The sequence below is a fragment of the Branchiostoma floridae genome, chromosome 2 (assembly GCF_000003815.2).
Source record: "Branchiostoma floridae strain S238N-H82 chromosome 2, Bfl_VNyyK, whole genome shotgun sequence".
NCBI classification, from domain to species: Eukaryota; Metazoa; Chordata; class Leptocardii; order Amphioxiformes; family Branchiostomatidae; genus Branchiostoma; species Branchiostoma floridae.
In genome coordinates this window covers 9,662,248-9,674,409 of record NC_049980.1, presented here as the reverse complement: position 1 = coordinate 9,674,409, position 12,162 = coordinate 9,662,248, and the positions used below count along the sequence as shown (strand labels likewise).

The window sequence follows — 12,162 nt, the reverse complement described above, 5'->3', positions numbered from 1 at the left end:
TTTATATGGCTAGAACGTGTGTTCTGTCTCGATACTTGTGAACAGTTTGCTTCTCGTTACAGGTATGTATGACTTTATCGGTATGATAAAAATGACGGCGATCTAAGATAGATTTGTTCGAGAGCCTTTCAGAGTGACCTGGCGGGCAGGTAGGCTGCCACGGACTAAAATTCTTTACAATTACAAAACAAAAGTGGTCAATCTTTAACTCCACGGGGCGTTTTCTCATCGCCGCAAGCCCAGTGACGTGAACACCATAGTAACCACGATAGCGTTTATGGCAACGGCCCCGGGCGACCTTTTCCAAATCATGTATTTGCTCCATTTGTTTGGTCTACCCGCCCTTATTTGCTGGTTGTGATCGACTGAATTAATCCCGGCCGGAGGGGCTGTCAAAGTGTTTCAGAAGGACTGCAGGTATGTTGGCTGAGCATAGACTTAAAATGACATCTTTCAATTAAGGGACAGAAGATATGACGCATGGGTGCATGTCGTGAAAAGTTACTTCTGTCACTCTTGTTCGTCGGCGATTGGCGAAAGTTTTCATTGGCCATTCCGAGCGTGTTAAACCTGTTTGTGTAACTAATGTCGCGGCCAATAGGAGAGAATTCCTGTAGAGTCCTCAATGGTTGGTAAATGACGACCGATTGATTGAGTCCTAAGCGTTGCCCTAGGGACTTTGTGTGTTTGTGTGATTGAATTGGGCCACGGTGTGCCGCCATACAGACAGACAGACGGTACAGTGCTGCGCCGGCCTGAAGTGTGGTACTCCAGCGCCGCGGCGGCACACTTTCTACGGTGTCATATCCGAGTACGAGAGTCCGTGTAGGGTTACGGTACGTCCCCCGGAACTGCCCCGGTAAGGCGACACCAACATGCCGCCTGAGACGCAAATCCCTGCCCACCTCAGGACACCCAAGACCAGCTATAGCGATGACTACAAGAAGCCGCGACCCTTCAAACAGATTAAGGCGAGACCATTTTCTCCTGGGCGGCGGAATAATCCCCATCCTCGCACGGTAAGATTTCATGGTCCTACAGCACTCTTTAACGTGTGGCCGCACCTGTATAGTTAGCAATATTCCGGTTCAGCAGCAGGTTGCTAAGAGCTTAAACGAAAACGCCACGGGAAATGGTTTTACACGTGTTTACAGTCATGCCGTGTACCGCACCGCCAAATCTAGATATGTTTGAATGACAAGTTTTACAAGTGATGCACTTTAGTTGGGTTTCGAGAGTACAAATACCTTCGTTGTCGACCAGGCAGTAAAAAAAAAACTTTATGACCAATAGCTTGCTCTTGAATTTGTAACAGTACATAACTCCGTCAATCTAAGGACCTCCTTGGTCAAACAATACGACATCCGGTACGTGATATTTTATAGGGAGATAATTGCTTCCTACACATCTCGTTTATAGCTTTATTCTGTTACCAAAACATGGGCCACTGTCACCCAATAACTTACCCGGCGGTCCTTATACCCATCTTTAGTAGGCTAATTGGTTTGAGGGCTTACTTGATACGATGAGGGTAATAGCGTTAGGGCAACAACAACCGTTACGGTATTGTCACGTTGTTGGTGGTTCTCAGCTTGTTTTCATCCCGCTCAATAGGTCTACTTTTGCGTGTAATGGATGTTATCAGAAGATGAGGTAGTTTCATTGTGTCATCGGAAGGATCTAATAGACACTTGTCAGACACTCGTGAAGTGAGAACGGAAGAAAGTCACTTTAGAACTGTAATACCGCTGTGACGGTAGGACATTGTACTGATAATAGTGCTTTTGTAGTGGTAAAAAAGATATCGTATTGGGGATTTTCTTCAAGCCAATCGTCATGAGTCGGTCGACGGTAACCCTGGATGATGACATATCTATGGTAAGTTACAAAATTCTAAATAGTTGTGATTCCAAAATACTTGCAATCCACCGTGAAGTAAGGTCCACGCCGGTAACCATTTCATAACAACCGCCACTCGACTAATGGACAACTAATGTAACAATAAAATTCTCCAAAAAGGCTATTAACCCAAATAGCAGGCATACATTTGTGAGGACACTTCCTCCGAAAGACTTTGCCAGTAATGTTCTTTTCCTCCAAAAGATTTTGCCGACAGTATATTCTTCACAGAACCATGCAATGCCATTGCCGTTGTAAATCAGGATATTGTTGTAGACTTCTCCAAAAGATTTTGCCGACAGTATTCTTCACAGAACCACGTAACGCCATTGCCGTTGTAAATCAGGATATTGTTGTAGACTTCTCTTCCTCCAAAAGATTTTGCCGAATGAATTCTTCACAGAACCACGCAGTGCCATTGCTGTTGTAAATCAAGATATCATTGTAGACGATTAGGCTTGGGTCACTGGTCATTGAGAAGTGCTCTATCAGTGTCATACGTAACGCCATGACCTTACGGGCTATCTTTAACCACTGTTTCTGTTCGCGACCTTGGAACCCAGCCGGTGTTGAGTGTCGCTAAGCCCATTCAGCTCCTGTTGTTCTTGTCTAGCTTTCCTTTTACCACAGAAAAGTTTAGGCAACAACTTTCTGAACATACGGGGCGAAACATCACAACAGGAGCAGTTTTCTTGCTTTACAAAGCTGTTGTCGCTACGTACGACAATGTTTTCGTGTGGCGGTGTTCTATGTAGATGGTGTTGGCCTCTGAGCGTACCGACGTCGGGCGTTACTTCCTAGTTTAGAGAGTTATTAGGAGGTTAGACTAGAATAACCATGCCGAAACGTGGTGGTATTGAGTTTGTAAGCATCCATGCTCCTCCTGGTTTTAAGGGATTTCTGGACACGCCGAACTCGGCCCGGTTCGCCACGGGGACGGCGCTACTCCAGGAGAGGGTACGCAAGGCCGTGCGGGACTACATGCGCCGGGCGTCCGTCGAATCACGACCGGACAACCCGCAAGACATGACCAACACCGACTTCTTCTCTGTTCAACCCAAGGAGATCCAGCAAAGACGTGAGTACTCTTCCTTAGCAACCGCCTAACAAAATATCTCAGGGTGAATATAGCACGTTCGTATGAAACTATGATGTGTATTATTACATAGAGCTCACAAGTTAGGCGACAGAGTGAAGCATGCTTGAACTAGACAAAGTAAGGTCGGAAATTTGAGTCGACTTGTAGCCTTTTTTCAGATGATTTTACGGTTGGTTTGCCCTAAGAGTAGGCAGGGTGGCCCCACCATTGTGGCAAAAAAAAGCCCCTTGAACCCTCGTTTTACTGAGATGTATTGTGTTCTGCCATTGTTGGACATGGCGCTACACATTGTAGTAGAGTCAACATGCGGGAACCACTAGCGTTCTTGGTTACTAATCCATTTCGGAAGGTACGGCGATATTCCAATCCAATTACGCTACATCTTTGGAGAGAGAAAAAGCAAAGTTACGAATTGACCTTGAAAGTAAAAGTAGGAAGGTTATGTGAAAGCTAATGAGAAGATATCACTGTTACTCGTCTGTGGTTAGCCATAGCAACCATCACATGGGGACGGTAGCAACGGTGTATGAGCGTGCGCCAAGGAAAACAACCGCGCTACCGAACACAGAGGGCTTCCGACCTTCCTTCAAAGCCATGTTTTCCCCCGTATCTTGTTACAAAAGGACAAAGATATCACTTTCCCTGCTACCTTACTTAAAACCAGTTAAGGTTCCTAACCTGTATTGTTATCAAGGTACTAATGGCATAGGGCACATATCAAACAATTTATAGATCTCAATGCCGCCTTGACAAAAGAAATCATTTCGAATGGTTTGATAAGGAACGTTTGAGGCTGCGGTGGTTCATGTGGTGTAATGTTGGTTAGTTGAGACCAGTACAAAGGCTCGCCCACATTCTTGCTAGGTGAGTAGAAAAGCCTTGTCAACACAGGCGGATTTGTGGGAAAACATTGGGAGTAAGACCCTAAACATACGTGTTACACTTCTACACATTGGACAAACACAACTACGAGAAACCGTATACTGGCTGTTTTAGAGTTGGCTTTTCCTGCATGACTGTACCTATATAGCTAGTGTAGGTCAAAGCAAACGGTGAAAAACTTGCTGCAATTGCATTTCGCTACAATATACGCCGAATAAAGGTATTTTGGTCCAATAGCCACCTAACTACGACCCTGAAAATCTATTACTAACTTATCTGTAGTGATTATTAAGCTATGTAATGACACATACTTGTCTGCCTAACGGTAACCTGGCACATCAAGATTGTGTTTTGATAAGGGACGAATAGAAGAAATGTTGATTACAACAATAACGATCAATGGCCTGACGATGGCACACACAGGTGGCGTCCCTGGTCGCCATGGTTACCTGCCACGTGGTCTCTGTGTGGGTTGAGCATACTGGTGACATGTTTGGTTGGGTGTTTTGTAGTTCAAGGTGTGGATAGTGACGTCAAAGTTTCGTCAGTTGGTTCATTGTGGTTGACTTAAAAACTGGCTTCAAGACCAAAACTAGACAAAACATTCTTACTGATCGTAAACATGGAGGAGAAAGTAAGAGTATTTTTGGTGCGACATGTTAAGTACATGTATGTTAGCCTCTACCAGGCTCCACAGGACGCTGGAAAAATAGTAGAAATAGCTGGTGTGTCTTTGAGTTTTACCGACATATAGAACAGAAGAACGTACTACACATGTACGACCTTACAATCATTGGTAATGTTTTTTTTTCACTAACTGTTTTTTCACATATTACCGTTACCACACAAAGTACCTTATCTGTGACTTTAAATATTTGTTCGCTACAAACGAGGTCACTAATCGGCCACATTATTGGACGCAAAACTAACCAAACCTTTGGTCTCCATCAGATAGTAGAGCATTCTTGAGAGAGGCTAGATTGGCCATTGGAAACCGTAGGTCTGTCCCAATAAATAGTTGCATTGTAGATAGATAAATCCCATTTCATTTCATTACAACGCATGAGCAGCTACTGATACTGTGTTAGGCCACACTGATCCCCGATAGGTATCTTGGAAAAGTCTTGAAAATAGCATGTCATGAAACGTCATAACCCGAGATTTCACATGCAACCTGAAGTCCTGCTGTAGTAGAATGGAGGGTTTTCAGGGGGCTCACAGTCTATCCAGTTATTCATTTAACAACACCTACCAGCATATCGTGCACACACACCAATACACACGCGTGCACACAGCCCTAAAAATATACAAATTCTATAATATTCTTAACAAATGAAGATAAACAAGTACACCGTTTTGTTCCCCCAGTGCCGAACACGGGTGAGCATGTGGTCAAGAAATTTGTCAGGCCGTCGATGCAATACCTGAAGCAGTCGCTGGAGCCCCCACAGCAACAGCAGTACCACCAACCTCCCGGTAAGATAGTACAGTATATCTTTTGTTGTCATGATCATACATGTAGCCAACATGTCATTATTTACGTTCCCTCAATGCCTGCTTTGATTTTCGCAGCGCCTGCTAAGGACGCTAGAGGGCCCTGGATGGTCTATGGCTCAAATCTATGTTGGCCGATAGACATATAGTTAGGAAATGACTTGCAACTGATTTTAATAATACAGGTCTTTCTTCAAAGCGCATTTATTGTAATGCGGGAGGAGAATATCATAGAGTTTGGCAGATACTTTTCGTGGTGGTGGGCAGAGTCTGGTAATGGGTACTCCTCTTTCTGCGCTCCCCCTCAGAGATTTTGTTCCAGGTTACTTCTTCGTACAAGAAGGGTTTTCTCTGTTGATATCGGTTGGCATTTTCCACATTGTACCCCAGACGAAAATCTAGATCATGAACCGAGAAATGTCATATGCCAATCATCGTCCTTCAGAACTTTAAAAGTACGGTCGGTAACATTACGTTGGTGACCATAGTCTCCGCCAGTTACAACTTATGTCGCCCGCCATTGTATCTAAAGACCAAGGTATGTCAGACCGAAGTGCAGCGAACTCCACACGTGAACTGTAAAGTATACCGGACTCGGGTATCTTTTAGCACGAGAAGTCTCTTCTACGCACACTCCGACCAGGGGTCACAAGTCACACGACACTCCGGCACGGTTGCCAAGGACGCTTTTCTGCCCTTACCTGCCGTGGTATTATATCACCTGGCGGTGTCTGTTGCCACCCTGTAGGACTAACAATAGTCAGACAGTCACGGTCTGAGTTCTGACTAAAGGGCCTTGTGGCAGTCCGGTCTCGCTTGGCGGAAAATCTCTCTAACCAGAGCTGTGCAGAATTCACAGCTTTCTTGTGACAGGTGAGGTTTTAGGTTGTCTGGTGTTGACACAATTTCTTAGCGTGACCTTCTTTTTTGGTTGAGACACTTGGTCAGTGATTCTTTCACGTGCTCTGTAAGATTATACACGATTTTACAGGTAAATGAGGTCGGATTCGAAGTGTGTTACTCTACGTTGCATATTGGCTTCGTATTTAGAGACTTTTGCGGCATATTTGTTCTCGCAACTCTGCAGTCATTTTTACCTTGATTCTCTCAAATATCTGCACTCTTTCAATGTCATGGCGAAAGGTATCCATCCTAGGACGTTTAAGAAGACTCCTACGTGCCCACAGACTTTCTGTGTATTTCTCGTGTTCAGTCCCACCGTGACATTGTTTGGAAGCGGAAAGGTCGGGAAAAGGGCTGGTTTTGCACACATGATCTACGCAAATCCACCGGGTCTAGAACAGGTCGGTTGTGTACACATAAACAGCGGCATGTTTAGTAACTAACATTCAAGGCAAGGCAGTTCAACATGTCGCTCAGGAAAACCAACAGAACTTTGTTCTGTCACCAGAACACTGATTGTAACATCATTGACTATTTTTGCTGTGAGCTTGCATATAATTTTTGTCAAATAGAAGCCGGTTGAATTTTTGAGTCCGTGAGTTCTGACTGTGCCTTGGTTATACAGACGCCATTGATACACAAAAAGCCGGCATACTATAGTCTGTACAGCAACGTGTAAGCGGATCTTCCGCGTAAACACAGGATCTTACAGACTGTGCCGGCGTACAGGTGGAACTAAGAAGCGGGATATACTAAAACAACCTGTTCAGCGCCTACCCATTCTCCCTCTGCGTCGTGAATTACAATGAAAACACGTCCCTTTACAAAAGGGTCCTTTGGGAGATCTAACCTCGATACCGGGGCAAATGATTTGGACATTGTTTCTGCTTCCTTTAGAGAATAATGGCAAGTGCAGTGAACTGCTTTTCGTATGAGCTTAAGATATGACCTGTGTTAAATGCCTTTTGCTAGGCTAAAAAGAGTTGGATTAAATTTGGTCTTTGGTAAATATTTGTGTTTGGATGCAAGCATTTCTTCCAATCGAGAGAGCAATCGAGAGAGTTGAATTGATAGTAGGGACAAAGGAAAAAGTACATGTAGACAGTAACATTGTGGAAAGGTAGCAACAAGACGATTATGGAGGGGGGGGGGGGGGTTCTATAGAGCTTCGGTAACGGATGTCTTGTATTACAAGTGCGTGTGTATGGTGCATTTATTAGGTACGTAACATTACATGTGATTCTTATCTTTTGGTGTCATCATGTTTAGACAACAGACAATCCCTCTGGGATTCAGTCTCGACAGCATTTCCCAGCATTATGATTGTATTTTACATAATCAATCGGACTGAAAATCGTTCTTGTATAGAAAGCAATTCTCATTCACTCTCCGTACATGATGTTAAGTAGGGTGTCACTATTTGGCTGGAAATGTATGTTATGTTACTGCTTTGAAAGAAACTTTGTAATTCAGGGGCTACTATATTGGAATGGGGACACACCTCGCATAGAGAACGCAGTGATGTGTTGTTATGGCTGCGTATTTTCCGTTGCCATACCAAAAGACGCGAGCAGTAGCAATCCAATCGATATAATCAACAAATGCAGAATTCGGTGCGTTTGTAATACAGAAGTTTCTTTCCATTTTGTTGAACCGTCGTTTAAATCGGCGCCTTTGTTGTTGTTTTCTTTTTCTTCAGACCCGGAGGTACCGCGAGTAAGTATCCAGGCTCGCCTCCCCCAGTACAAGCCGAGAGAGAAGTGGGTAGTGGTCAACAAAGGGCCGCCCACAGCACCGGAGGACCAGCCGCACTGGTCAACCTGGAACACCAAGACACCCTTCCACCCTCCCACAGCGCCGCAGGTAACACAACTTCATGATCTGATACACCGTTTTTGTAGGTAGAGGGTATATTTTGCAAAGTTTATGAGAAGAAATGATACATTTATTGGTCGATATTTGGTGCCGTGTGAAATGATAGATGTTATGGGCACATTGCGAAAGGAAGAAAATCATATATCACATACACATGTGTTACACTATATATACCATCCTCATCTGTTAGTATAATAACGTTTGAACTTGTGGTTCCCTTGCTAAGCACCACGTGAACTCGGTCCCGAGCAGACCGAAGACAGCTCCCCCTGGCGAGTTCAGAGAGGACGAGCAGGAGTGGACGACGTACCGTACTGTGAAGACCCCGCCCCACGCCATGACAGGCTACACCGCCTACCCGCAGTCACACCAGCCCATCCCGCCGCCTGACAACAGGCCGGTAAGTAATGAACAGGGATGTCCACGGAGAATTTAAGGAACAAAACATGGTATGACAGCGCTAGCCAACATGAAAGTAGTAAAAGTGACACTAGTGAGGTAGATTGGTATCACTAACAAAGTTACCAATGGTACCGTATTGGTGCCACTTTTACAACTATCCAACAAGTTTCACTTCTACAACTACAATCCTGGGTACAGTCCTCACAAGTGTCACCTCTACAAGTACAATCATTAGGCTGCAACACAACATATGTGCCCATTTTGGTAATTTTTCGCCAGTAGAAAATATTCTTTTTTTCCTGAAATCAGGCGAAAATTTATCTATTTGCTGTACTTGTGGCCTAACATTATGGTAACTTGAACAGTAGCGGGGGCAATTGGGTACATATATTGGGGATCGTAGAAACTAAAGCATGTTTATTTTGACTTTGATCGTAAGCCTGTAGTTTTGTTCTCGTCCTCCAGGTGAGCGCTATGGACGGACAGGTGGGCAAGTTCAAGACTTGGGCCCAGAACGCTGACGACTACGGTAAGGAGATTACAAAGCTCAGAAAGTGTCTAAAAAGTACCACGTCTGGTGACGGGTCCCAAATTTTCTTATTCCTTCAAGTGGTGAAGTGGCCATGGTCAAGATTTCAAACAAAGTCCTGTGGCGTTGCTACGGATTGCATCCCAGTGTACAATTGTAATTGTAATTGTGGCCTTTCATATTAGCGCAAAGTGATCTCGTTTTTGTTATGAGTTCTCTATCTATATGTACGGGACAACGCACTGAATAGATGGTATTTTAAACTAAATATATCAGCCTTTGGGACAAACAAAATTTAAATTGACAGGGGGAACGCTAATCTTGTAGCACACTGTACTACGTAATTACCTTAAAACGCCCGGTGTCGCCTAGAGAGTTCTGAAGAACATTGGCTCTTTGTCAGAAACTTTATTAAGTCAAAGTCCTCCCCATAGTGAATGGTTTGGCAGGAGGCGAAGTGAATTGGTTTGTTTTAATGCAATTTTCGACACAGATCGATTTCATGAATGGGTTGTGTGTGTGCGGTTAACTTACTTTTTTGATGAAAAAAACAACAACTTGTTTCTTGCTAGAAGACAGAAGAGCGATCAAGCGATGACGAGTCGATCAAACTCTTTCTCCAAGTACCATGTACAACATGTAGAACCTATCATGTACAATACCACATTGCTAAGAATCCCACGATGCAATCTCTGTTCGTGAGTAAAAAGAAGCATTTTAGGGAAGGGGTGGAATACATTTGGAAAGTATTAACAGTCTTCAGCATTTTGGGCACACCGTGTTTGATGATTGTTTTTATGACGACACCGTTTTGTCTACGGCCGTCTTCCAGAGAAACAGATAGTTTACGACATGTTGAAGAGTCTGAACGGCGGGAAGTCTGCCGGGCCTGAGCGGTCCCAGCCGAGCTCCATGCGGGTACATGTGGCCACACGGGGGAGTTCCCCCGTACGTCTGGAAAAATCAGGTAGGAAAGGAAGGAAAAAAAAAATTGATGTCTTGTCATTTTTGGTGATGCCACCGGGGCGGATCCTTTACAGTGGTAAGGCTAACGTCACATTTCCAAACCGGGGCCCGTGCAGGAAGCTTTCGGGAACGAAAAGTATGATATAAGAGACCTCAAACTACACAAGACGTAAAGAGAATGGCCGTTGGCATTATTTGTACATATTCTTACGTATACATTTCTATTTTTCGTTTCCACAAACAGCCCGACCGGGGCCCGGTTTGGAAATGTGACGTTAAATTAGCCTAATGCGATGTCGTAGCAGACCGGACCACATTTTTCAAACGATTTATAGCGCAATCTAAATGTTACGTAAGATAAACGAATTATTTTAATCGCCAATTCTAATTATTTGTGGGGAATCACACTGGTAAAAACATTTGTTTCTCTGTTGATCTGCAGCGTCACAGAATAGAGCGACCCGTTCTGCACCAGCGCGACAACGGCGCAAGCTGGCCCCCACCGGCGCCAACAACGGACCGCCCCCGGCCTACCGGCTGAACGGGATCGACGGTAGGGTGGACGGGAACCCCCGCGAAGAAAAGATCCTGAAGGACTACATGGAAGACTTGGAAGAGTAAGTTTCCTGTGAACTTGACAAACTGAGCTAGTCAGGATAAATAATCATTTCATTGCTTTGCTCTCAAAGTATGTGTTTTCCATGATGAAGACAGTCCAAATGCACCAAAAGGTAAAATTCTCAACTATAGCCTCGACAACATTGTTGGAGGACTAGAGGAGCGAAGAGGGTAACAGTACATGGGAGTCTTTAATAATAATAATAGTCGGAAGGCTTGCCACAAAATCCCCAACCTTGCTGCTCTCTCACGCCTCTCTGCTCTGCCCTGCACACAGAAAGGCTTACCTGTCAGAAATCTTCAAGAGTTCCAGCGGTAAGAAGGACAGGTAAGTCGCGCGGTGACGTCAGTAACTAACGTTAGCCGTAGTGCTGATGACCACGCTAACCACATGCTGGCAGAAGGGACCTCTGTGGTGCATTTTATGTGATTTTCAAGGCCCCTTTCCTGGCAAAATTACGATTTCGTGACGTTGGGTTGTGGATTTCTTTGCTTGTTTGCAGGTTTTTTTATTTCCTTGTTGACAGGGCAGCCAATAGAAAAAGTTATGAAAAGGGAGTCAGAACAACTCATGCGACGTTCCCTCATAGATTCTCCCATTTCTTACAGCCAAGTGCAGAGCGGCAAGTCTAACGTGACCATTGCACGGCTGCCCCCTAACCCACCGCGGTGGTACCGCAACCAGCCGAAGAAGTCGCTGGACTACACCTGTAACGTCAGCTTCTTCCAGCACGTCCGGCCGCCGCACCGCAGTCACTTCATCATCGCGCCCGACTGGACCTCCGAGAGACTCACTGTCAGGAAGAAGATAAACCACATGGTGTCTAGTTCTGTGTAATAACGAACGTGTCCAATAATGTCTTCCTTTATCACAAAATAGCATCCCCCACCCAAAATGACCGGCAAACTGAACAAAGGTTATTGTAACAAAAATTGTATTGTTGATGCCACTTTTGCACAGTCAATCTAGTTTTGGACTGTGGAAACTCTGAAAATTCGAGTGAAAGGGCGGGAAATAGAAAGACATTATCGGGCAAAAACTACCCTGAAATGGTCTTTATTAATATTCATTGTTCCCATTTCAACCCTCTCCCCAACTTACCACCCTTCTCTACCCTGGATTGCAATGTTTGTTTTCTAACTTACTGACGTTGGAATGGATATAATGATGTTTTATCCTAGATGAACTGCACTAAACTGCTGCTGAAGAGAGGGTTTAGCCCGACGTTTTTGGTATTCACTCAGTTTAAATAACACTTCTATCACAATGTTGAAAAAGTAATAACTATCAATTCAATGCTACTAATGGAATATTTAGTAACATAAGGGCTGGTTAGATAACATCCTATGAATTTATATACATGCTATATAATATGTTGGTGATGTTCTAAAAGTACATTTGTCCCTACGGAATGCAAGCTGCAGGGCGTAGGTAAATTGGTAGGGGGCGCTTCAGACTGGTCTACAATGGAGAACTTTACGTGATATCATATAT

At 44.3% G+C, this 12,162-nt stretch overlaps 1 protein-coding gene across 5 annotated transcripts; it reads left to right on the top strand.

Annotated features, from left to right (window-relative positions):
- The first annotated feature begins 304 nt into the window (after positions 1-304).
- LOC118410087 lies at positions 305-11,509 on the top strand. Of its 5 annotated transcripts, XM_035811573.1 has the most exons (11): positions 305-417; positions 727-1,019; positions 2,794-2,977; positions 5,249-5,356; positions 7,977-8,140; positions 8,379-8,552; positions 9,020-9,083; positions 9,916-10,050; positions 10,492-10,666; positions 10,945-10,995; positions 11,277-11,509. In XM_035811573.1, the coding sequence occupies exons 2-11, from the start codon at positions 876-878 to the stop codon at positions 11,503-11,505; spliced, it is 1,428 nt and encodes a 475-aa protein (XP_035667466.1). In that variant the 5' UTR covers positions 305-417; positions 727-875; the 3' UTR covers positions 11,506-11,509. The 5 variants fall into 5 exon arrangements, with proteins under 5 accessions (XP_035667466.1, XP_035667469.1, XP_035667465.1 ...); XM_035811572.1 differs by lacking the exon at positions 305-417 and having other exon boundaries at positions 463-1,019; XM_035811575.1 differs by lacking the exons at positions 305-417; positions 727-1,019 and adding an exon at positions 1,770-1,878.
- Positions 11,510-12,162: the final 653 nt, after the last annotated feature.

Coding starts and splice junctions, on each gene's coding strand:
- LOC118410087 (XM_035811573.1), top strand. CDS start 876: ATGCCGCCTGAGACGCAAATCCCTGCCCACCTCAGGACACCCAAGACC. Junction 5,357..7,976: donor GCAGTACCACCAACCTCCCG/GTAAGATAGTAC, acceptor CTTTTTCTTCAG/ACCCGGAGGTACCGCGAGTA. Junction 10,051..10,491: donor CGTACGTCTGGAAAAATCAG/GTAGGAAAGGAA, acceptor GTTGATCTGCAG/CGTCACAGAATAGAGCGACC.